At 42.4% G+C, this 26,189-nt stretch overlaps 3 protein-coding genes across 3 annotated transcripts; 1 reads left to right on the top strand and 2 right to left on the bottom strand.

Moving 5' to 3' along the window:
* Nucleotides 1-6: 6 nt before the first annotated feature.
* Nucleotides 7-4,830, bottom strand: uevld (UEV and lactate/malate dehyrogenase domains). Its single transcript, XM_073472263.1, has 12 exons — nt 4,709-4,830; nt 3,773-3,857; nt 3,613-3,678; nt 3,367-3,530; nt 3,121-3,262; nt 2,743-2,837; nt 2,506-2,611; nt 2,051-2,221; nt 1,799-1,963; nt 1,442-1,529; nt 1,149-1,272; nt 7-939 (listed from the first exon to the last, which is right to left on the bottom strand). The coding sequence occupies exons 1-12, from the start codon at nt 4,748-4,750 to the stop codon at nt 775-777; spliced, it is 1,413 nt and encodes a 470-aa protein (XP_073328364.1). The 5' UTR covers nt 4,751-4,830; the 3' UTR covers nt 7-774.
* Nucleotides 4,831-5,193: 363 nt separating this feature from the next.
* Nucleotides 5,194-9,898, bottom strand: spty2d1 (SPT2 chromatin protein domain containing 1). Its single transcript, XM_073472262.1, has 6 exons — nt 9,277-9,898; nt 8,873-8,990; nt 7,103-8,764; nt 6,142-6,301; nt 5,972-6,049; nt 5,194-5,866 (listed from the first exon to the last, which is right to left on the bottom strand). The coding sequence occupies exons 1-6, from the start codon at nt 9,337-9,339 to the stop codon at nt 5,776-5,778; spliced, it is 2,172 nt and encodes a 723-aa protein (XP_073328363.1). The 5' UTR covers nt 9,340-9,898; the 3' UTR covers nt 5,194-5,775.
* Nucleotides 9,899-11,840: 1,942 nt separating this feature from the next.
* On the top strand, nt 11,841-20,488 carry tmem86a (transmembrane protein 86A). Its single transcript, XM_073471369.1, has 3 exons — nt 11,841-11,942; nt 18,397-18,661; nt 19,287-20,488. The coding sequence occupies exons 1-3, from the start codon at nt 11,922-11,924 to the stop codon at nt 19,712-19,714; spliced, it is 714 nt and encodes a 237-aa protein (XP_073327470.1). The 5' UTR covers nt 11,841-11,921; the 3' UTR covers nt 19,715-20,488.
* The last annotated feature ends 5,701 nt before the right edge of the window (nt 20,489-26,189 follow it).

Genomic DNA, 26,189 nt, shown 5'->3' on the forward strand with positions numbered 1-26,189 from the left:
ACACAGTATGGTTTCAGATATTTATTGCACACCCACAGAATCGTGTAGTCTTACTGTACATGTCTTAGGTTCCAGCTTTCACACAAAGTAAACAAAGGTAAGTACAAAGTCAATTTAAATATGGAAACAGCACTGAGAAGGCAATTAAGGCCATTAATATATACGAGTTGTATTTAACCATTCATGTATTGACTCAATACCAGCACCCTGTGCTATATATAATATACATGCCTCATACTTCATCTCTACCTGATTTCTCCAAAATAATTAAAGAATGGGTTAGTATAAAAATAATTACAGAATCATTTACATCTTTTGGTAAGTAGTGGAGGCCAAATTACACTTGAGCTGTTATAAAAAATATATTTAGTTCTTCAAAGCATCATTATTCTTTAGATGTTTGTTTGGAGTGTCATGGTTTTCAAAGATAAAGATATTTTAGTGCATTAATATAACGTGTTACAAATTGTAAATTTTGTATGAGACAAAGAGAATAAACTCTCAGTTCTGGTTAATTTAGATACAAAAATTAAATCTACATTTACACAGTATCCAAAGGCAATATAGAGACAAATCTTATGATTAAATTCTGCATATTAAGGATAGCAGTCATGTCCATTGCATCAAAATTCTAGTGTAAGTAGTTAACTTCATTCAAACTTCAGCGCAGTCCATTCGCTGAGGGGGTACTGACTGGAAAACTGCCAAGCCAGTAAGCAGCCGCTGCTCCCAGACTGGTCGGTCCAGCCAAAACTGAGAGTGCAATCATATTCTTCATATCCTGAGCTGACTCATGAGGTTAGAAAGGGAAGTGACGCTGTCCCTCAGTTTGGAGTCTTCCTCCTGTCCGAGTGACACTCCAGCCAAGCGCGTGGAACCGTTCGATCCCATGATGCACGGCAGGCTGAGGAACACCTCTGCACCTATGCCACCCCAGCCCTGAAATAGACGACACGGATTAACTTGTAACATTTCTATAATCAGATTTGAATGAAAACGGCCTTTAAAAAGGTACCTGAATACATGCATCTATAAAAAAAGTCACTACAAACACGGTTCATTTGATAGAACAGTAAGCTTAACTTTTAATTAAGGGGGGTAAAGAGACAGGAGCTAAATATGTCTCCTTTAATAGAAGAGACTTCTACCTGAGCCAGTGTGGAGACCGAGTGAGCCTTCTTCTTATCTGTCAGGACAGTGTTTGTGATGTCAGCGATGGACAGACCCACAGACCAAGACCGCTGGCCTCGATTCTTCATGATCTCAAACGCTCTGGAAGCACAGAAGGATATGTTGTATATTTTAATGCAAAAGAACTGGAGAAGTGTGATCAAGGAAACGTGCCTCTGTTATCACATTTTCTAATCCCCTGTGTTCTTATCTATTTGATTCAACTACAACTAAATCCTTCACTCCAGCTCATGCAAATTCATGCCAGTACCTGTCTATCAGTGGTTTGGTCGAGGCAGATCCTGATGCGATCTCTGGCTTCACGCTGGAGCTCAGCCCGGTGTTGCTCATCACAGCGACTGCAAGACATTAACACTGACAAGCTCAATCATGTGCGTCATTCACAAACTCGAGAATGGAAGCGGCATACACGACGAGCAGGTAGCGCAGCATTCCTGGTTATGTCAGCACAATTCAGAACAAAACAAATTAAACTGATATGGTCGAATGAAAAGACAACAAGTGAGGGAGGGAGTGATGAGATAATGCATCTGTGTATTGGAAGAGCAGACACTAAATGCAACACGAGGCCTTCGTGTAAATACGTAATCGATCCTTTCTGGCTCACCTTTGTTGTCTGAAAGTTCTCCGATGACCCAGGCAGGTTTGTGGGTGTTCAGGTTAATATCCAGAGCGTGACTGAGTCGCTCTGAGTCCAGGTTACACCCCGCTCCGATCACGTGTGTCGGCGGCAGGCCGCTCTGCCTCCAGGCAACGTGGGTCATGATGTCCACTGGAATTGGACGAGACAGAGGACAGAGCTGAAGATGTGTGAAAGGTTAATGAGCAGAGTGGGAGTTTATTTTCCTCCAGCACCAACCTGGCTGTGAAGCGATGACCAAAACTGCGTTGGGGCTGAGACGTGCCAGATTTGGGATGAATCCTCTGTACAAGTCCACATTGGTCTGAACCACGCTTACATACGACTGCTCGCTGCTCCATGCATTTGCGGTCACCACGACAACCCTGGAGCCTGCAGAGGCTGAAAAATCTAAAAAAGGACAATGAAAAAAATATGCAAAGATTAAAATATTGTTATTTATCTTGAGTACACCCTGATGGATACATTATTTCTGTTATCCCTCTGATGGGGTCAAAGTTCAGAGTCAGCTACAACACAGCAGCTGGTTGGGATTCAGTCTCCCTGTGATAGAGGTGCGTCATCAGTGACAGGCTCAGTGTCTGTCGGCTACCTTTGAAACAATCTGATATCCGTGATGACTCAGCCAAGAGGCGCTTCTACATTAATATGTGACAGAGCAGGATCAGACGTACCTCTGGATACCTCTACCTTGGGCAGATTGAAAATCTCTAAATCTGTGCTTCCGCCTTTGGTGGAACTCTCAGCAACGTCAACAAAAACAAGCTTATCCACTTTACACTGGATGGAAAGTAGAAGAAAAAATTAAATAAAAAATCAGCATTGGAATAAGAGAATTGGACATTTTAGTTCAAACTGTTCAAGTTTGTATCAATTCAACTCCTTGACATACAATTCAAAATGGGGATTACCTTTGATAAAATGCTCATCACTGAAGCCATTCCTAAATCTCCTCCCCCGATAACTGAGACTTTGTTGAGCTGTTGGTCGTGATGTCTGCTTCCACCTGAAATAGACATGAGGTAAGATAAAAACAGTTTATGATAATCTGATATATGCTGATAAATACATCAGGCAGCACAGAACTCATACATAAACAAATGGGAGTGCAAGTGCAGAATAAAAGAAATAAGTTCAAGTATATATATAGTATGATTAAAATGTGGACTGGCGAAATAAACTCATAAAGCAGGTGAAATATAAGAGATAAGATTCAAATATAGGAGATGATCTCATATAAAGCAGATCGAATGCAATAAGAACACTTGAATTTGATCAAATTGACGTACCATCACTGATCTTCAAATTAGAGACGAAGGCCAGAAGGTCATGGGGGTCTTCAGTGCCTCCTGTGGTCTTTGTGGACAGTGGAGGCTCCTCCTCAAACTGTGCAATCATCTCATTCAGGAGACCCACCACTGATGACTTGGGCTGTTAAAGTGCAAAAAGAAAAACTCAACAAACTTGATAAAAAAAACACCTCAGAATGTCTTCTGTTCAGCTTTAAACTTGACCAGGAAAGTATAAGCCCTTACATAATCCCAGTTATGCAGCCCCGGCAGGTAGAGCCGTCCTTGAGCGTCGACGTGCTTGCCCTCTCTGATGACCATGTTAGCGGTCGGTCTCAGGAGGCATATGGGAGGAGTGAAGGGGAATGAGTCCATCAGCCACAGCAGGATGGGGATGTTGTAGGAGCGACCTTCAGAGACACCGTCATCAGTACATAATAATGACCTCACACATGAGGACAGTCTCTGCAGGTGTCAAGAGGTCAGACTTACCTCCATACTTAACAGGGAGGTTTCCAATTAACTTCAGGAGATCTTTCTGGGTGCTGTCAGTAAATGCTGAAATTGACACAATGATGTAGGTCAGTTCTCAGCTGGAATCAGGTGTGATGTATGGAGAGGTTTAGAAAAGATGAATGAAGAAGAAACTCACTGTATGTCCCTGTGGATGGTATCATCCCGGGGAAGATGCGATGGATTTTCTGCAGCTCCTCAATCGCAACATCACGGAATTTGTACTAAATTAAATAGGGTAAAAAGACGATGATGATGATGATGAAGGCGTGAAAATGTATATTATATATATATGTGTGTGTGTGTGTGTCTATACACATAGTTAACTTTTATTTAATGTCAGCAGAGACATTACAGATTATGATATCATTATAGATCATTACACATGACCTTAAAATGACTTTGATATCAGTATATTAAAGAAGATATATAAATCTACAGCTTCAGCTCAGCCATTTTTCATCAGTCTTTTCTTGTTGAACATCTTTATAATGTTAATTATTTTCTGCTGTGTAAGCAGCTGTTTTCAGTCTTTATTTAACTTTAACACCAACAGTAAGATCCATTAATCAATCAGTCAGTCAAGGCTCAGTATCACACTGCCACATTCTTGGTTTTATTTCATTATCTCTTTGCTCCCCATCAAAGATTTCAAAGAGCTGTCCTGTACACTGGTCAGATACTATGGACTCCTCAGCAGCACTGGTCTTTAAAGGCAATATAACAGTTATAATTGAGAATAAGATGACAGAAGGGCTACGAACTGGCTTTCAATGGATATCCTGGAAACTCTTTAATGTGTTTTGCCAGTGATTTAATGAAGTCATGAAGTGCTCTGTGGTTTTTTTATTCCTGTCATTTGATTTGTTTGGAGAAAACAAGTTGTTTTGTATCATATTTCCGTGTTATTAATGTTTTTTTTCCATGACATGTTAAGTAACAGAGCTGGTTTAACCAGTTAGTAAAAGCTGACAGCATCTTACAAGAACTAGCTATGCTATGCTAGCCGGTATTGATACGTAAACAATGTCAATTTAGAAGTTTTCAAAGTTGGTAATCACTGTAAACAACTAACCTTGGAGAGAATCCGTTGCGTTTTCTCTGAACTCAGGTCCATCTATTGAATTATGGCAACAAAAAACAGACGTACTCTTCTGGTTTCACCCTGTTGACGACTGACTTCAACTTTAGCTGTGAACAAACTTCCGCAAACTTTCAGGAGTAGCTAAGCGAAAGGACAGACCACGCCCACTCGGTAGGTCGACTACGGCAAGTCACGAGGGAAGAAAAAGGCACCCACAGCTACAACGCTGCTAATGGCCGTGATGCATTCACAGTCTTCTGGTTACAAACATCAAACTTCATTAGGTTTCTTTCGACAAACTAATATCCTTTAAAAAAAATAAATAAATACATAAACAAATATCCACGCAATTTATGGCAAGAAAATAACATCTCATTGCTTTGACTGGCAACCAAAAACTCATACCATCTTCTAGTAATTTCTGCATTACTAAGTTTTGTTATACTCTGAGAAAACATTGACATGAAACTAGACAATTAAATAAAACTCTTTATGCAATCATTTCTCTCAAATCCCTCTAAAGACAAACACACAACACATCAAGTGGTAATGTTTCTTTGCATATTCAATTGACTTTACAATCAAACTTTGTAAAAATATGCGACAGCTTCTGCTCAAAAATAGCATATTATAACACTTGAGACTGTATTTTATTGTTGGTCTTTAAAAAAGGAAAAAAAAAAAAAATCATCACACTATTTCATAATTATAGTTCTCTTTGCAACTCAGTTCCTTTGAGGAATTGGGACTGTTGACAGTGTAAACCTTGCACTCTTTGGGGGGAAATAAATAACCTACCAGGGAAAATGTGAGAACCTTTCGTCACATTGTCGCGGCCTAATGCCTGAATGATTTGTGCATATTTTGTCTTTGCCTTTTTTCCCTCGAGCCAGTGTCATGTGTCGATCCACTCAGTTCTTGTCCAATCACAGGGAGAGAAGCAGAGAGAAAGCAACGAAGGCCAAGGTGGACACAGTCACTGCCCTTATGTGTAGGCAGACACACTCCTGTCGGGACAGTGTTTCTTTTTTTAAATTCAGTTCATCAGCAAAACGGCTTCAGTTCTTTTTTTTCCTCTTGATACTCCTTTTCAGCTCCTCTTCCTCTTTTCTCTGTTCCTCCATATCTTCCTGGACTGCCAATTTCAGGCTGAAGTAACAAAGAATAGGGGTAAGGAAAAGAAAACATGATTTAAAAGGGAAGAAATACTACAGCTCTCGGGACAGAGTTAAGGAAGGTCAGGTTTCATCTTACCTCCTGGCCTCCTCCTTCTGCAAATCTCTCCAGCTGCTCTCCATGAATTTAAGTGCATAGTCACTCTCATCCCTGTATCTGAGGATGGAAAAAACACGTTTTTTGTATAGAATTTGGTTAAACATACAGTGAAATGCCTTGTAACCAGAATAAAAAGGGACAACACTAACTTGTTTCGATCATAGCCGAAGATTTCCTTAATGTGCTGGGAAATTTCATCTTGCTCGTCGCCTGCATCATCAATAAAGTCATCCATTTCAGAGTCATACTCCTCTTCTTCGTCCTCATATTTTCTCTTGTATGCAGAGGTGATGGGTGGTAGCATTGTACCTGGATAATAAATACAAGAATACATTTTAAGTATGTAGGGTATTGGCTTTTGCTACACAGTGAAATACAGTAAACACTCTGTAAGACAAGGACATTTGGTCTGGCTTGGGCCACTCGTGCTTTGAGGATTATGATAAAAAAAAAAAAAGTTAATTACATTGAAATGATGTTTTGTTTATCTGCGTGAGAATGATCGCCGCTCTCTGACCCAGGAATAACGACAAAAGCTGCTGAGTGTTGCTGACACACTTCATTCAGTTTGGCAAACAAACCCTTTGCCCTGTCGTACTGACTGTGTTTTTTCAATCTGTTGCAAAATGTCAACAGCAGTTTATCATATTGGATGACATTATATTACAACATAAGTTGAATTGTAGACATTGTTTTACGGTGTTCATTGTCAGTGTTGCTAAAGGAGGCACTGGTAGAAGATGATTTCAGATCCTTGACTTCAGTAAAAGTACTAATACCACGCTGTGATCCTGCATTCAAAACTTTACTTTAGAGTATGACTAGCAAATTGTGTTTAAGTATTAAAGTACTTATTATGCAGTAAAATGGTCCCTTTCAGTGTTTAACTATTATATCTAATGTTTTTTTATTAACATTACTTCTGCATTAATGTTTGTGTTGCATTTTCCTCGTTAGTAGGTTTATTTGCACGAGCAAACTTTGCAATACTGTACTGAAAAGTGCTGTAAAACTGAAGGTTAGTACTTCTGTAATGTGTACTCATGGTCAACAATTGACAAATCTGGCTCTTTGGTAATATCATACCATTATCCTCTCTCTGGTTCTTACCTGGTGGCCTGTTCATGATAGGTCTGGGAGGCATTCCTGGTCTGGGTGGCATCCCAGGTCTCTGTGGCATGCCTGGCCGAGGAGGGGCTCCCGGTCTGGATCCACCAACATTCTTTGATGAGATGGTCTCTGACACCACAGTGCACTTTGGTCTTCCAGGCCCTGATCCCATGGTGCCAGTCGATCGTCCCGGTACTGGTCCTCCACTACCAGGCCGACCAGGTCCAATCCCTGGAGGACGGGATCCACTACCTCCAGGGTGACACTGCATGCCCCTTCCAGCAGGTCTGGCCTGTGGGACACCACCAGCTCTTGCCTGGGGTGGGCCTCCAGGCCTGCCCTGGGGTTGGCTTCCTGGCCTGGCCTGAGGTTGGCTTCCTGGCCTGGCCTGGGGTTGGCTTCCTGGCCTGGCCTGAGGTTGGCTTCCGGGCCTGGCCTGAGATTGGCTTCCGGGCCTGGCCTGAGGTTGGCTTCCGGGCCTGGCCTGAGGTTGGCTTCCTGCCTTAGGAGGGCCACCTGCTGAAGGTCTCAATGAATTACCACTTGATTTTACAGCAGAATTCATTCCAGGCCTTATCGGTTCTCCCTTCAAAGACTTTTGGCCTCCAACTGTAGGTCCCTGCTTAGATGAGCTACCCTGACTGGGCCTGGTCTGTTGAGATTTTTGGCCTGTTACAGCTGCACCAGGAGGCCTGGTCCCAGGAATACCTGAAGCTCTTCCTTGAAATGATGATGAACTTTCTTTTTTACAACTAAGGTCACTTGAGGTGCTGGCTTTGTGGCTAGATGATTGTTTGGCTGAAACCTGAGATGATGTGGTTTTCGAAGGAACTTTACTGTTCATGGCACTAGATGAACTGGAATAGCTTGTCTTGGATCTGTCTCGATCACTGTGTGACATCTTCGGTCCATCTCTTTCTCTGTTGGCAACAGTTGGCTTTGAAGAAGAGTGGCTTTTATCGCTAGTCGGTGTTTGGTGCGACTTCTTTCCCGACCCACTGGGCTGACTTGGCTTCTCTAAAGAGTACTTTTGTGGTTTGGAGTTCTTCTGCTCTCTCTCTATGGTGCCTTTTCTTATTGAACTAGAGCTGGACTGGGACTTGCTTTCTCTTTCCCTCTCTGCCTTTGAGTCTCGGTCTCTGTCAGGTCTCTTAGCCTTGCGCTCCATCTCCAGTTCCCTCATTTCATCAGCCGTGCGGAGCCTTTCTTCCTTTTTCGCCGACTTGGGTTTTAGCTCAACTGGCTCAAACTGCTTCTTCTCTGCCAATTTAAGTAAGTCTGCATAGTTAAAGGCAGCTGGAGGGGGCTTGGGCGGCCCACTGGATTTTTTAGAGGAGGGTTTGCTGCTACTGCCACTACTGCCACCAACACCTGTTGTTTTCCCTGGCCGCGGCAGCTCTGGCTCCTGATCTGGCTCAGAATCTGTCTGCTCATACTCATAATTATCCTCATCATCCTCTGGGTCAATTGAGTTATTCCTAAATCTTTCCTCCTCCATTTCTTGTTTTGTCCTCCTCTTCTTAGGAAGCTCTACGACTGGGATGCCATTGTAGCCTCTGAAATTGTCCTTAGTTCTGGAGGCCATGGCTCGCGCTTTACGGTCCGACTTCATCTCCACCCGCTTGGCGAGCAGACCCTCCTTCTCTTTCTTTTGTTGAATTTCTGGGGGGAAAAAACAGATGCATATTAAAGTAATCAATGAAGAATGCTTTTAGCGTATTGTGTGTGTGTATAGCTATAAAATGTAGCTAAATTTGATTTAATCATTACCTTTCTTCTTGGACTCATGGTGTTGCTTCTTCAGAAGAGCCTGGACAGCAGCAGGATTGACGCCCTTTGACCTCGGGTCCTTTTTAGGTGGTCCAGCTTGTAAACTGTATCTCTTCTGCTGTGAGAGGCACACAAATGTTAATATGGAGCAGTCACACAGCCATGTTTATCATCTACAGCGATCATAAGCCTTATGTAAATTAAGTGGTCATCTAAGACACGTGACAGGCACACAGGGTTTGGTAAAAGTGTAGCATGCAGTGTCACAGGGGTGGACCTGAGCTGCATTACCAGAGCCTCGTCAGACAGATGAGCTGGCATTTGTGCTCACAAGGTTATCCACAAAATCTGATTTTGCTGCTCGGCTTAAGTACACAGACTGCAAGTGGCCGTCTTTAACTTACCTGCACACTGCCCAGGCCCTGGTTTTGCGAAGCGATGTCCAAAATATTATCAAAATCCATCATTTTAGCAGCAGGTGATTTCAACTGGCGACTCGAAGAGAATCAGGCAAAACTCATCCAAGAGCGCTGTCGTTAGCTTTTAGCTTACAAATAAGATAGCGTTACGCTAGCTCGGGGAGTAACGGTACCAAGCGGCACGTAGTCAACTTTAAGGACAACACCTTCATCAAACACAATCCATGGGGAGATACAACTGTATTTTAAACAGTTAACGCCACATTACTTCATCCGCTTTACGTGAACATTAGCTAAGATAGCTAAGTTAGCTAGCCTAATGTCAACGTTAGCGTTAGCCAACCCAAGAAGACTGAGGAGAACAGCCTGCCCTTTTGTAATGTTATAACACACCAAACTAAGGCCAAGTCCATCAAAATAGTCGTATTACTAAAGCCTACGTAAAGAAAAACACTAAAAACGAAGCCATAAGAACAAACACCGGGTGTTTGTAGAGACGACAGCGAGAAAGACCGACAAATTAAAGAGTCCGGAGATTACGTTAGTCTATGAAAGCGAGAGGATGCACTGCTGCGTACTTCCGTCTTTGTGAGAAGCGTCAGTCAGCGTCAGCGAGGCTGACCAATCTTGATCTTGATTTCACCATGATGTCATGACGCCGGAAGGGTTCGCGATGAAGTTTGACTGTGTATCATATATGAACATTATTTTTTATCAAATGTATTTTAAAAAAATTGCCTGTGAAATTATTATGATTGTGTATTTTACACACGACGAAACAAACAGAAGAGGCTTGTAATAGATTTGTTTACCACTAACACATCTAAAAGGAGAATAAAGTGTATTTAAATAAAGGAATATTCAAAAAGAAATCAAAAATAGGGTAATACGCCATACTGGTGTTCATCAGTGATTGTATATGTCTGGCAGGTACAGTTATTCACTTAAATGTAACTTTAATCCGTCCTTTTAATAAAATGAATTCACACGTGACAGGAACTTCCGCTTTTCTCTTTCCCTACGCAATGTCCGCCAATGAAGACCTTTTTTTTTTTTTATTATTACAATTATAGTCCACATGATGTCGCTACCATTGTGGATATTGCACTTCTCTAGAATTAAATAGTCTGGACATGTGGTGTAAAGCTCTTTGCTTGGGTAACTTTTCCTCAATCAATCCCCCCTCATGAAATCAGAAGTTTACCCAAATACCAATTAACAAAGTACCCATGGGTTACTAGAACTGTCAGAATTATAAAGTGGAAGCATTTACTGTAGATATTTTACAGAGGAAAAAGTGGCAGTACCAACATGTGACAGTATTCAATGAGAAATTAACTCCTGGATCGATATTATACTTGAGCAAAGAAGCTTTATCAGCTAAATGAAGCTCTTCTTTAGTGAAGTCAAATTGATTTCTATAACACTTTGTAAATAACATGAGCTGACATTGAAAATAAGAAACAGAACAGACACAATAAGAGATTTTACTAAAAGTAAAACCTCTTATTATGCAGAATGTAACTTTCAGGGAGTTATATTAATATTGGCGATTAACATGTTATATATTAGCACCCACACAACAGAGCATTTTAATGTAGGTGACAATCATTTTAAATTATTTATAACTTGTTGTTTGTAAATATTGTATTAATATTAGTGTAAATATGAATTAAGTGAAATAGAGACTAAAATGTCATCCTATGAAATGTAGTGTAACAGCTGTATAAGGTGTTAGAGAATTGAAATCCTTAATTTAAGTTCGAGTCAAAATTCAGTATTTGAATCACAAATTGTATTAAACAAAATCAAGACACATGACATATAAATACACCAAAAGCGTTAATTCAACTAGCATAATTGTTTATCAATTTTAAATATATTAACATGAAAACAGCTGAGAGAGAGACTTAAAGAAGAGGGAAAGAAAAAAATAACTTATTAATGCTTATTCGTAGGCTATACAATTTAATCCAGTCTAAATGTGTTTAATATGTCTACATTTATTTAATAATAATGAATTAATTAATATTCCATATCTAAAAAAATATATTTATGTGCCTATCATTAAATTTCAACCAGAGGTGGAGAAGTTAAATATCCAAACATATTGGCCCAAAAATTTAAAAAGGGAAATCAGTCACACGACACACACACTCACACCAGCTCCCAATCAATTCATTTTAATAGAGGAACATTTTGAGCCCGTACAGATGTTTGTCAGGCTCTTTGTCCGCTCTTTAACTTGCAATCACAGCCATTAACAAAAGGATCATCGGTGCACGGTCGAAATGAGCTCAAAACAACCGACAGCAACGAGCTCCATTTCTCTAAAAATGTAAATAAAGGCCATCTGCTCCGATATGTAAACAACAGACTGGCTCCTCCTATCCGGGTGTCCCTGACGTCAGTGGCCCCGCCCCCGCCAGGACTACGCTCTGCTCCTATTGGTCCACCGGCGAAGCCCCGCCCACGCACGCACCTCCTCCCGGACGTCGGACCGCCCACCGGAGCGAGGACAAAAACAATCGGCATCCCTCATCCAGAACATCACAAACAGCAGGATATCACCCGAGTTTCACCTCGTAACCCGTTTCTTTTAACGGAACCGGACACCAGCGAGGGGAGACATGGTTTCTCCGGTGACAGTGGTGAGTGTCCGCTTCACACTCGTTTGATATTTCTCTCTCACATCCAACGGGAATATAACATTTAGCTAGTTTAGCTTACAACACAACACTTCCGAGCGTAAAAATCATCCGTCCGAGTTCACGTTTTCTGTCATTATCTTCACTATCGACCGCGTCGGCTCTCCGATCCGGCTGCTAATGTTTCATTTTACGTTTTTATTCGCAGCTTAGCGTGTCAAACTTTGTCTCTGAAGGCCAGAGAGTGCTCTTTTTAATGAACAGTCAGTGAGTATGTCTAGTTTGCTACATGTTGGAGGTGTTTACGGACCGGTTCTCCTCGGGACACCCACGTTGTTGTTGTTGTTTTTTGCGGTCACCGTGTTATTACCTCGTTATTTCACATCTGTTTGTGTTGGAGGTTTTTCAAAGCAGGAACTTTTGTGTCCCGGTGCTGTTGTTTCCCTTCACATGTTTCGACACGTATAGCGGCGACTCTTCCTCCTCCATATTCCACGTACAGCGGGACGTTTCCACAAATTTCCCCAAAGGCAGCTCCCCCCTTTTTACAAAAAGAAAAGCCTGTCATGTGACGACCTTTTTTGTCTTTTTTTTTTTTTATTTTCTCTCTCCTGCACCCTCCGGTGACGCATGCGCCGTGCACTGCTCTCTCTGCTTCATCTCCTCTGCTGTAGCTGAGCTTGCATACACTCCACACATTAGCTGTTTAATTGACCCAAGTGTCTCTGCAGGAAGTTGGCAATTTTGACCTAAATAAAACAAAAAAAAAATACAGTATGCTACATGCATAATTTAACCCCCTCCCAGCATCCTCTTACTTTGACAGAGCTGCTATGAAATGTTACCCCATTTGCAGGGGGTCATGCAGGATGGTGTGGCGTAACTTGGCCTGAAGTGAACCCTGATGTGCAGCCTGTGTGGAGGAATGCCTGACATGCAAACTGGTTGCCTTAGTGATGGCGATGCTGTGCAGGTCCTGTGGCTGTGTGACTTCTTTTAAAGCCTTTCCCAAAGCAGCGCAGTGAAAGGGAAGGCCTGTGCCGGAGATGAAACCCCGTATAGTCAGGCATATATTTTATTTTATCTTCAAGGAAAATGTCAGCAAAAGTCAATGAATCGTAACCATTTTCCTTCTAATGCGGGTTATTTGTGTATGCAGCGTGTCTCTGAGTATTGGATAGGGATGCAGGGCAGTTAATAGCAAAATAATCAAAATTGCAGTATGACTAAGTGCAATATCCAGGTGCAAAATGTGTCGCAAAACAGTGTTTTAATGAAATGTTGTAGTGCTACAGAGATGCTCTGGTCTACAAACCTTGTTCTCCAGATGTAATAAAACATGTTTGTTTGGCAGAGACCGGGAGAAATTTGCCATCATGATTTTATTAGTTTTTCAGTGACAATGAAAACTGTGATGTAAAATTTAATCATCCATAATAATGATGAATTATATGGCAATTGCAATATCTGTCAAAATAATCACTTTTTAACCATATCGTGCAGCCCTGTAAGAAAACTGATCATTTCACATATGGTTTTGTGAACCCCAGGGTAAGAAAGGCTGAGATGGAGCAGAGATGGATGAACTGATGTGCGATCTTTTCCCTCCTCTTTGCACTCTTGTTGAACGTGTATTGCAAATGACCGTTGTGTTGTCTTCCTGTGAAACAGTAAAAAAACGTCTGGTGGTGACACGTAAAGCTCTCTGGTCTACACTGCGAGGCTCTCCTTCATCGTCTTCTTCTTCTTGGCTCGATATTATCAGCTCTATTTATCATCTAGAATTTCACTGACACGGATAAATAGCTGATAATGTACATTTCCCAATAACAGACGGATAATTTATCGGTACCCAGTATTGTATGATGTGTTATGATGATTTACATTTAAAATGCTGCATTGTAATAATTAGGAAAAAAGAATGGGTAGTATCAGTTTGTTTAGAGTTAGCAGGTGCACCGTATTCCTGCTCACAGTTCAAATATTATGGATCATTACACCATTAGATGCTACTATAACGCTATTATTGCATCTATATTAAGGCTTTCTTTATATTAAGACTCTGTTAAATTAGGTTGTGATAAACACTGCTACACTCCATGCCATCTGGCGAACAGACTGTTGTGCTCTTAAGGTAATTTATCAACTCATATCTTACAAATAATGTAGAATCAGCCTCTCAGAGTACAAACCAAACAAGTGTGTGCTGCTCTCAGCTAAATATTGCACTTTGCACTTGCTGGCAGGTGCCGACTGTAGAGCAGAGATAAAGCAGGTGCTTCACTTTGCTTTCTGGCTTTATTTATATAAATGCTGTGGTGTCTGACTGCGGCCCCTCGTCCCAAACCTCAGTATTACTCACTTATGTTAGAATTTACAGCATGTAAGCAAAAACTGTCATGTGACGAAGGCGTGGATTGACTGAAATCAACCTTTATATACATTCATTTGTGCGCTTTTATTGCAAGTGCTGTACTGTGCTGCTGGTCCTCAGCCGACCTCAACGTATCCTTGGAGTCACAGCAGCTGTAAGGAAGGAAACTGTTGTGTGATGCTACATAGAAATAAAGTCGTCACATGACTCACATGCCAGCTGTTCCTGCCAGGACCACGCTCATGTTACAGTTTCCCCTCCACCGATTTACGTACACAGGACTTTACAGGTCTTTTATACTGTATGTTTGCAGGTATCATGTTTCTGACACTCAGCGAGCATATGACCCAGAAGGGCTGAATAGATGTTCATCCCGGCGGGGTGTTATTCAATGCTTCACTGCAGTGCTTTTGTTAGTTCATGGTTGGTGCAGACACATTAGTGCCTAACAGCTGCTTTTCCTTCCTGTACTGCAGCATCACAACAAGTTGGGGTCAAATAAGTTACTGATAGTTTTGTCTGGTTGTAAACGTGTGCAGATTAGTAACCTTTTAAGGATATTTCTCACTAATCTTTTGGTGTTTTCTCCCTCAAAATAATCAACTAAACTAAACTGATTGGTAGTTAAACACAGATAAGGAAGCGGGTCCATCTGTACAGTTTAAAATTGCAGGAAATTAGATTCTGAGAACTGTTTGTTTGGTACGATTTGGATACCAGGGAGTCATTCCATCCTGTTTTTTTTTTTACTCCAAAACAACCCATTGCTTGAAGGTGACCATGCAAATACTGTCAATCATTAACCATATTATTCTTTAACAGCACGGAGGCAGGTGGCAGCTGTATGTGCCACGGCACATTAGCAGAGCAGCTCTTTATTTATAATGCGATCATTCAGACGGCGAGATGATAACACAATGATTCATTTCATTTGCCTCCCAAATGCGGCAGTATGTTCTGTTCCTTCATGCTGTCGACAGCAGACTGTCAGCAGACAGAGGCTCACAGCCTTGGCTAATGCTTTCCTTCAGTGTCCCTGTAGACAAACTGACGCCTCAATCAATGAGAGGAGTAGCTCACAGCTGAGATGATACTCGGCTGCAAAACCAAGATAGTCTCGTTCAGGTGCGAGACGTTTGGCCGGGAGAAGAAGGCTGTGAGAAATAAAAGCATCGCATCCACTGAAGACCAGTTTATGAATTCCAGCAGGCGATCAGGCCGTCTTGATGTAACAATTTGACACAGCAATGTAGAAATTTTTTATTGAATGTTAAACTAAAATTGAGGCACGTGGTTCATTTCTAATTTTATCAGCGTTGTTGATTTCAGGCCAGTTAATGACACAATGAGATTTCTTGGAACATTTGAAAGGGCAGCTTTATGCTTTGTTGACTCGATTTTGTTTCCCATGCACTCTGTGCTCTTTAGTCTCTCTCTGCCTTGCAGCCCGTTCTCTCATTGTGTACAGTAAGTTTACATGAACAACAATGGAAAGGGAAACTGCAAAGTATGGCTCGAACGCAGCATGAATGGGGCCAAAGGTTATGGGAATCTCTCATAATGATAATATAATTTGGCCTTGAAGTATCCTTTCAATGCACTTCATTGAATAATACATAGGCCCTATCTGTGTAATGATTGTCCTTGAATCCCGACAGCACAGCGCAAATGTTTTTCTTGTGTCCTGTGCTTAAGTATCCACCAGTGGCCTGACGAGCAGCTATGATATTGGCTAGTCTGGGAGTGCTGCCAGGGTTGTCCTCCCTGCCTGGTATCTTCTTCTTCTTTAGTGGGAAAAAATAGACTCACTACACACACATTTTTTGTCACAGGACTGACTTTATGTCTCCACTTGTTTTATGAAGGCACATAATGGAGATAAGAGGAAAAACATTAGTTTACATTACACACACAGCTTTAGTTTTGCTTCCTCTGAAAAAATTCCTGTCATGTTACTTGACAGGCTGGTTTTATCTTATATGTACGCAGAAAACAAAAGGCGTCTTTGTCTGTAGACGTCACGGCAAAGTGTTGATATACCGGCTTATTTTAATCTTGTCAGATCAGCTTCTTGACTGTTGCTATTTCTCTTTTTTGTCACCTTACTTGGCAGCTCAAACTTTAGAGAAAAAGAGTGAAAGTCGTGTTAAATCAATGAGAAAATGAAGTTGAAACACACAATCAGAAAGATGCCGTGCTTACAGTGAGCAAACAGTGGGGCCATATAATGATTCAGTTTCTGTTTCACAGCACTGTTTATCTAAAGGATCTAGTGTAGTAAATCAACACAAGTAGACGGAAAATTAACAAGAATAGCAATAGTGGTGATAAAAAAAACCTACAGGAACAGATGCAAGTTAGTTAAAAACTGTCATTTAAAATTGTTCACTAAAATCCGGTTTGGGAGCCGAGTTAAATATAAAATGTCTAATTTCTGCTTCTGAGCATTTACTGAAGCCACAGTGGAAGATGTGAGTGAGCGTGGAGGCACATAAAACTACAGGCTGGCTGCATTCTTGGCCCGTCTTTAGTCATTTCAGAGCTTCGGATACTCTACAATCAGATCTTAATGATGCAGAGCGCCAGTGTTGAATCGTCCAGCTAAAAACTGGAGTGATATTCTTTCACTTTAGAAGCAGGATTTGGGATATATTATGGCTTCTTCATAGCCTTTAGTAGAACGTCATCTTCTTAGTGTAGTATGCTTGAGAGGAACACATGAAATGAACTTCTCAGCATCCTGCAGGATCATGAACGTAGCAAGTTTCCTGCCACTCTATGATGTGTGATTTTAAGGCGTAAATCACAGCACATTACACCTCAGCTTGTGTAATTTTAGTTGGATGCTGTGTGAAAGTGCGTGTTGGATCCCTGTTGTTTTCCTGCTGTGTTAGCCACACCGGAGCGGACTGGAGGTCACTCTGTTTTATCGAGCCGTTGCGCAATCAGGGAGCTCCTCTTTCTTCCATCCGCCACGAGCATAAACCATATGAACCTGAATGAACCCTGGTTTTCTCTCACCTCTCCTCTCTCCACACCCTACTCTCTTGTCCACTCCTAAATCCAGCTGTCATCTGAATGCCAGTAACCCCATCTCCCTCCCCTAAAGTCTCACTTCCCCACGCTTCCTTTCTTCTGCCCTACTTATTTAATCTTTCGTGAATATTGCAATTGGAGCGGCGCTTTCGTTTGCACCATTTTTACTTTACCAGAGTGGTGTGGAGAAGGCTTGCCGCTGGAAACTACTCGTTTGAGGCATTAAGCAGCGGCCCGGTCATTTCATAGTTGCACTATGTCCCCGTCTTGGTCCTCCCCATCCTGTCTCACCCATATCCTCCTCATCTCTCCTCCAGTGATCTCAGCTCTGGTGAACCTTCACTCAATTCCTCTCCCTCCCATTGAAATCTCCCCTTTCTTTGGGTCTTCAGCCTCACCCTCAGAACCATAGGTGGGGGTGGTCAATCCAGAGGCGTTGCGAAACCTTTTTTTGTGTGACCCTGTTGGGCCTCATCTGTTTGGACAGGAAGAGATATGAGTGGTAACACAGCTGGAGAGAAGAATTCGAGACCTGAATATATGACTGAGATACAGAGATGAAGGTGAAGCAGAGGAGGTGAGGAGAAAGAAAAACAACATGGGGAGAAGAAAAGGTTACAGGGAGTCAGAGAGACAGTGTGGGAGCTTTATGCATTTCCCCTTCTAGTTGCTGTTTCTGCAGAGTTTCGCTTCAGCTAGAAACACGTGCTTGTCTGACTCGGTGATGTAAACTGATGACCGCACAAAGCCGTCCTGAAGACTGTTCCAGCCTCAATAAAGAGAAGTGCTTAAAGTTTGCTGCCTGTGTTCCCTCTTTTAATTAAAGATGTGAGATAGTGTATTCAGACACACAAAGTGGCGACTGTTTTTTGCTCCCTGTGATATAGTTCATCCCTCTGCCTCGAGATAAAAGCCCTTTTAATAAATCAAGTTTAAGAAGGAGGAACAATAGCGTGGCATTGTTCAGCCCCGCTCAATAGAATCGCCTCACGTGAGCGCGACCAGCTGTGACTCAAGTAATGATTTTAATATTTCATCTGCTTTCAGGTCAAGAGTGAAGGCCCCAAGCTGGTGCCATTCTTCAAGGCAACCTGTGTGTACTTCGTCCTGTGGCTGCCCACCTCCAGCCCGTCCTGGTTCAGCGCGCTGATCAAATGTCTGCCCATCTTCTGCCTGTGGGTGTTTTTACTGGCGCACGGCTTCAGCTTCCTAGGTGCTCACTCCAGTGCCCGCAAGATCTTGGCTGGCCTCATCTTTTCTGCCCTGGGCGATGCCTTTCTCATCTGGCAGGAGCAGGGCTACTTTGTCCACGGTGAGGAGAAAACCTCATCTCATCCACAGGGCCTAACTTCATTTGGATTGTATACATTTAAAATTGATTTCAACTATTGTTAATTGCCTGATTGTGTCTAGGACGGTGGTGACATTGCACAAAAAAGTATAAGAAGGCAAATGTCAGGTAATCATAAACCCAGGTTAGTCTCATTTACTTGGCAGAGAAACGAGTGCAGACAGATCTGCTGTTAACATCCATCCTGGTTAAACTTGACACACAAGTTTTCCAGCTGAGTTTTCTGGAAGAACTCACTTTCGTTTTCGCATCCAAATGCAGTGTTCACTAATCTGACAAAACTGTCGGTTCGCTTAGAAGTTGTTTGATCGTCTGACTGAACACATCTAAATGACTTGTGAAACTTGTTGTGACTTGTTGCAGTGTGACAGGGTTCCCAGTTCCCCGAAAGGCCTTTGTTGAGTACATAGTTGTCATAACCAATAGAAACACTTGCCAAAACTACAAATACAACTGCTTAATATAAGTTGTTAAAAGCTCTCATGTGTCTGAGCTACTGATCACTGCATCAGGTATTATGCTTCACGCTTTAAGAGACTTTGTGTGACTGTGTTTACATTTATATCATTCATATAATATCTTACAGGCCTTCTGATGTTCGCCATCACCCACATCCTCTACTCGTCAGCCTTCGGGATGAAACCTATTAACGTGTCTGCTGGCCTGATGATCGCTGCTGTGTCCTCCGTGAGTTACCTGCTGCTGTACCCCTACCTGTCGGGCCCCTTCACCTACCTGGTGGCCGTCTACATCGGTCTGATCGGCTTCATGGGCTGGAGGGCCGTGGCCGGCCTGCAGCTTGCCAACGACCTGTGGACCTGGACCAAGCTGTCGGCCTGCCTGGGCGCCGTGCTCTTCATGGTCTCCGACCTCACCATCGCCGTCAACAAGTTCTGCTTCCCCGTCCCCCACTCGCGCGCCATCATCATGGCCACCTACTATGCGGCCCAGATGCTAATTGCGCTGTCGGCCGTCGAGTGCCAGGACGCGGAGGTCGCCAGGAAGAGGTCATGAGGTACTCCGGCCCTGAGTGATCATGGACACATCTCACTGCCAGATCCCCCGAAACCCTCAACCCTCATCTCAGTGTGGCGCTCCCACACCGTTATTACAATGACGACTGGTCCACTACAGTCTCCACTAGTATGGTAGTCTCACGCCAGTCTTCTTACCACGAAGACGCGGTAGTATTATCCTCGGTCCTACCTGCCTCCTCCAATCCTAGAACGGCCGTCTCTCAACCCTAGTTACCGTGGAGACGAGTGTAGTAATATTAACCTGCTATATATAGAGAGTATTACTTTAACTTTTAACTGTTTTAATTTAAGGGGAGCATGTCACTGGGGACCTTCAAGGAGTGTGTGTGTGGGAGAGCGATTGTGTCTGCGCGCATTTATATGTGTGTTTGATTTTTACACTCTTACCTCCACACAGTCACCACACTGACTCCCACCACACACATCCACGTGGTCCAATAATAATTACAATTTCACATCTTATTTTTTTGTTTTGTTGCCTGAGACCTTGTTAAAAAGGGATTTTTTTTTTGCCCGTGTTTGGCTCTCCATCCTCCGTTTGCTCCGTGTTCCCCTGAATTAAGGGTGCTATTCTTAAAGTCAGACTCATATCCACACCTGCTTTATTACCGCCAGTCCCTTCCATTTCATGTAACCACACTGCCTTTGTTCCCCTCCGCTATTTTACACCCTCAACAAATCCACACCCACTCTCAACGAATGAGTCAATTAGGTTGTCCTTGATGTACGCAGAAAGAACGACAGAGACATTAACCAAAAAAAAAAAACAATAAGGCAATGAGATGGAGAGGCGAGGAGGGAACGTTGCGTGACTGCGACAACCGCAGTGTATTGTAGTTTTAGTGATTGAGCACTTTAGGAGGAGGGGAGGTTGTTTTGTGGGAGCTCGATCCTTCCTGCTGAGATTTTATTGACACAGTCCTGCTGTCGCAAAGAGAGCCCAGTAAACATTGTAGTCACGCCAGACTGCTGCACGTATTATAACATGCTGCATGGTGCACCTGCTTCTCCTTTTTAGAGTTAAGTCTTCCAGGCGTTTAACAGTACTGATGAAATGTAGGTTTGCAAAAGTCGACACGCTCACACACCCGACACCTACAACCCCCCTGCTGGGTTAGTTATTAGAAAAAGTCAGCGGGGTACTTATTGCTGGACTGGATCAGCTGACTCATGCTGTCACTGGCCTGGGACCATGTAATGAAGACTGAAAAGAAAGGGCTATGTTACCAGCTGGAATCTTTTTTTTTTGTTTATCAACTCAGAAGGCATCCAGTCACTCATAACGATACACACACATCGCCCCGGGGCAACCTGACTGAAGAGAGGGGAAAAAAAAGGAAATGAGAGAACTGGCTTGTCATGTGAGGGAACAGTAATCCCATTATTCCCAATAATTCCTTCACTTCATCAGCTCTAATCCCGCAAAATCCACCGCAGCTAATCCCCGACAGGTTGGCTGATATTTTGTCTTTCATCTATCGCACATTTCCCCTCGATCTCACCTTTCGTTTGTTTCAAATGTTTCGGGACGAAGCGTCTTACTGAAGTCTCTCTTATATGTGCACGTTTTGAGCGTGTAAGTGAGAATGTGTGTGTGTATCGTCTTGTTGTATGCGTGTACGTGTGACAAGTCAGAACCAACTCAAGGCCAGAAATGCTGTGAATCATCATAGTGGAGTAGATACACTACCGGGTATCTTTAATGTATTCTCACAAGGCTCTTAAACTGTCTTCATACCCTTCAGCTTTTTGAGATCTGTAACCTCTGTTTTTATAGCTTCCCCTTGAATGTGTTGTCAGTTAAGGATGACTTTATGGTAGTATTTGATCGGGTGCAGTATCTTCAAACTGGGTCATGTCTGTTCTTTAAGTTTAATTTGACCTTAATAGTGGTGGACATGCCTTCTCTTGACTATACCTCTATGGTTAATACCACTAAATCAATCTTAAAATTTGTACCCGAGCAATTTAAAGTATTAATTAGCACTGCAACGATTACTTGATAATAAATTAGTTAATAGAAAGAAAATTAATTTGAAATATAAGGATTTGCTGTTTTTATTTGTGACGTTAAGTGAAGAGTTTTGGGGTTTTGAAATGTCGGTTGGACAATAGAAGCACTTTGAAGACATCACCTGATGTTTCAAGAAACTCATACAAGTACGATATACCACTTGGGATCACTTGATGAGCATTTTTCTCAATTGTTTGACATTTTATAGACTTAACGATTAACCGTGGAAACAGTTTAATCTATAATGACAATTAGGGTTGGTCGCAGCCCGAGTATTAATCACTAAAGCAACAGCAAAATGACATGTTTGGTGTGTAATGCTCAAGTCCAAGTGCACCTTGATATGATATAGTCTCTCTCTATATATATATATTATGCTGTATATCAAACATGGAAGAGAAACTGACCCATGTTTTTGGTTCCTTCTGCCGGGTCAATGACCCCTGGTCCTCAACACACCCACATACGCACAAGAAAAACCCACACACTCATCAAAATGTGTTTACACATTACCACCATGATAGATCTGCGGGCAGACCGTGATGTTGACACTCACTCAAGGTTTTCTGAAACATCAACAGCAGCAACACATGCAGTCTTAAGTTTGACCAGGAAAGGCACTCAGGCCCAGCTCCAGATAGTTCCTCAGTCTCCTTTTGGCCCGTCAGCACGCTTGTCAGCAGCATATTTCTGCTTTGTCAGTCAGAAGTGTTTCATCAGTCCGTCTGTGTGTGTGACCACTGGTCCTCTGTTCCCTGTTTTAATTTGTCCTTGAGCATTGCTGCATGACTTTGAAAGGCATCCACGGAGGCTCGCTAGCATGCGTTCCTCTCCTCATGCTGTCTTAAACGAGGGTTTAGTAGTTTAGAGTCTGAGGAGAGATGCTGGTTAACGTGATCGACTCTAGTATGCAGTCTGAAGTAAAGTCACGAGGGAATGACTTACTCATCCTCACTGTGTGGGCACTTTATGTAAGCACTACTTTCTTTGTCTTGTGCCACATAAAGCCTGCTGACTTTTGTTCCTACAGTGCTGATGGCTTCCTGCCAGAAGACAGGCTTTACTTTGAAGTATTTCTCAGATTATTCCTGTTGGCCAGCCCACGCTTTGGAAAATCTCCACGATTTTGGTATCAAGAAATGAGCTCAAATACCGTATTTAGTGAGTAAGTTGTCAGGTATTATGCCTATCTGGAGCATTTAGTTTTTAAACACTCACTCTGGTTCTCATCCATCGCTTCAGTTTTTATCTGACTTGGGCACAGATAAGCATAATATAAAACTGGAGTCATTTCATTGAGTGGAACTCGTTACACTTACAGCACCCTCGTGTATCAAACAACCTTTTGTTCTGGAGGAGACAGAGGTCCCCCCCGTCGTTGGTGTTGGAGTGCATCTGGCCTTCCGCTCCGGACGGAGGTTATTGTTGAGCGATACTGTAGCTGGAATTAGGTGAAGAGGTGAAATATGACACACGGGGGAAGACTCCCTTTACATCCGGCCCCTAAGCTTCCGCCCTCCCCTTACAGATGGCAGGCCAGCAGCAGGCGCATCACTTTACCTCAGCCTGTCAACAGCCCTGTTGTTCTGAGCTTTGTACAATGCAGACAAAAGGGACCTGAGAGAGCTGCGGGAGGGCAGCATGGTTCGGCCTGAGCTATGAGTACTGAGCTGGAACCAGTAGCTGTTGTAGTGTAGAGGAAAGTTGGCACCTTTTTCTCTTTAAAGTTTCTCTCTTTTTGCTGTTTTTTGCTTTAATTTGAACCTGAATGAAGGAGGATAATGTGCTGTGCCCGTTATCATGCTGAGACATTCAAAACATACAGCTGGTAAAGGTGCAGTATGTAAGAATTGGTCATACTCAAAACAAATAGGGGGGCAGAGGAACTGCTAACTGCCGCCGACTGTAGCTGCCATTAGCTAGGTACTCAGTTAGCTGTGCAGCTAGCGGTGCAGATTGTGAACACGGAGCACAGGGGAGTGTGTGTGTTTACACCGCCAGCAGGAGCGCTGTGGCTAGCTGGTTAGCATGCTGACTTCAAAACTGTCAATTCTTCACATTCTGTTGATAATTATAATTAACTTCTCAACCACTTTTTTTTTCATATTGCACCTTAAAGTTTGTGTATCTTTTCCCGTGCATGACAAGTAGATGAATCCTCCATGTCAGGACTCGTCTACAGTGATGGAAAAGCGCACACTACAGGACAATTATGTAAAAAATAATAGAAATCTTCCCTTTGTAATATGAATCTGAATCTTCTGTGTGCTGCAGTTTTCTGCACCCAGAGTAAGGCCAGTCGATCTCTCTATCAAACCAGAACTATAGCGTTTAAAAACAAAAGGATTGTCGTGTACTGTATTCTTGAAAGTATATGCTCCCTTTTCCTTTACTCGTCGCATTTCTTTCTTTGAGGGAGCAAACAGAAGTTACTGTTCTGAAAGATTGACGTGTGAGAGAATCTGCATTTTTCTTTAAAAAGCATTTATTGCTCTTGAAGTGTTACAAACCTTTATGTATAAATCCTTTTTTTTTTATAACAAGTGTTATCCTTTTATTTTGAGAAAAGCAGCCCCAAATGTAATTCTTGCCTGTCAGTGTGGAAAAAGCTGGTTTTGTTTTCCACAAATATCTTTTTGGCCCATTACAATGCAGCATTTGAATTTTATGAACAAATGTTTTTTTTTTTTTTTGCTCTTATTTTTATTCTGACATACTTTACCTTGTTGTCCTTGATTTTAACTTAGTGATTCATTTCTTTCATGACTGTAGAGATGAACTAGTTTCTTTTTGCTGTAGTGAAACTGCTATGAATGTGAATATCTATTGGAGAAATAAATGCAAGTACAATGCAACTTCAACATCACATCCTTCTGTGTTTTTCTTCTTTTGTTTGTTTTGTCGTTTCCTCAAATCAAAAGGTTTCACATTTAAAATGTCAGCTGATATTTATAACAGTCGAGTGTTTTGTGTTTCCACAGAAGCTGTTTGCCCTCAGCAGCTAAAGTGCCATTAAGGCAGAAAGGACTGGAGCACAACAGAGCGCTCTGTTTCTAGTAACTACTGCACTCTATAGTCTGACAGAGGTGGAAAATGTGCTTTCAACGGGCTTTAACCCCGTGGAAACACATCCACTCTGCTACCAATGCTTCCTCATTCCTTCACTCGTTCTGCCTGCTTTTTATCTCCCACATTTTTTTATTTTTTTAAAACATGCACACACATACACACGCATCACAAGTTTATTCCTGTCTGAACCGTGCCAGTTCTTTTCCTAATGCGTCTCATTCATTCGCAGCCAAGGTCTCACCATCAAAGAGCTCCAGTCTTCTCCGAAAATGAAGCATATCTGTAGTGGCTTTTAGAAAAGAACAGGTTTGGTGATACGCTTCCGCTGAAATAATCAAACCCGATGAACCGACGCTGAATCTCCAAACAATTATCTGTTGGCTCCATTCAAGTTGTGTCGGAAATACCGTTAAATAGGTTTTCAACCCGTCATATGAATGTGTTTAAACGTCAGGGAAGCTGATCTGAAATGCAGGAACGCTTCGTTCCCTTCAGGGTTTCTGTCAAATACCTAGACTGAGTATTCAGGCTTTCACTGCTTCCACCTTATTATGCCTTAGCCGAGCAGTAAGGAGGCGGAAGGTACCAGTGACGTCTGTTCAGTGCTTTAATTGATTTGAACCTGGCAACCCGACACTGCTAGTACCCCGGTGGCTCTATAGAAATGGACTTTGTGTGGGCCAGCACAGTGACGTCAGGATGGAGAGGGGTTGTGACCCCTCTCTGTCTTTTTGGCAGCTCCTTACCAGACCACACTCGCTCTCTCTCAAGCAGCAGCAGACCAGAGGCGACGAGGCTGTCAGGGAAGGCTCCACACACTGGGGTTAGAAAGATTAGGACACTTTTTGTTTTGTATTCACACATTGGATTTAAAATTAACATTCACAGTGAGCGTCCTTTCAGGGTCAGAGGCGCACATATAGCTGTAGTGGGTGAACAGTGTCAGCCTTAATGCCCTTATTTTTAAATACATATAGCCCCCATAATCTTAAAACGATGCAGCAGGACAGCGATCTAAAATAGGAAGACTACTTTTATTTAGGGAAAAGGACTACAGCTGCTCCACAGGTCATCCAGTGTGAATGATAATACCTGCAAAGCTGGACGTCAGCACCTTACCCTCATTGTTTCATTTCAAATCCAATAATCCAATAATGTGCTAGACAGAGACAATATATAAAAAAATGTGTCATAACCCTGATATCTTCCAGTGGCACCGGTGAAATCATTTCTATTTTTGTGTATTTTCCAAACCTCCATGCAGAATTCCCCAGACAACATTAGGAAAAGTTAGAAGAGGATGGGCTCTGATGAAAACGGTATACTGGATTCATACCCGGGGCATTACAACCACCTTAAAGGCAAGTAG

Source organism: Pagrus major, chromosome 8 (assembly GCF_040436345.1).
Source record: "Pagrus major chromosome 8, Pma_NU_1.0".
Classification (NCBI taxonomy): Eukaryota; Metazoa; Chordata; class Actinopteri; order Spariformes; family Sparidae; genus Pagrus; species Pagrus major.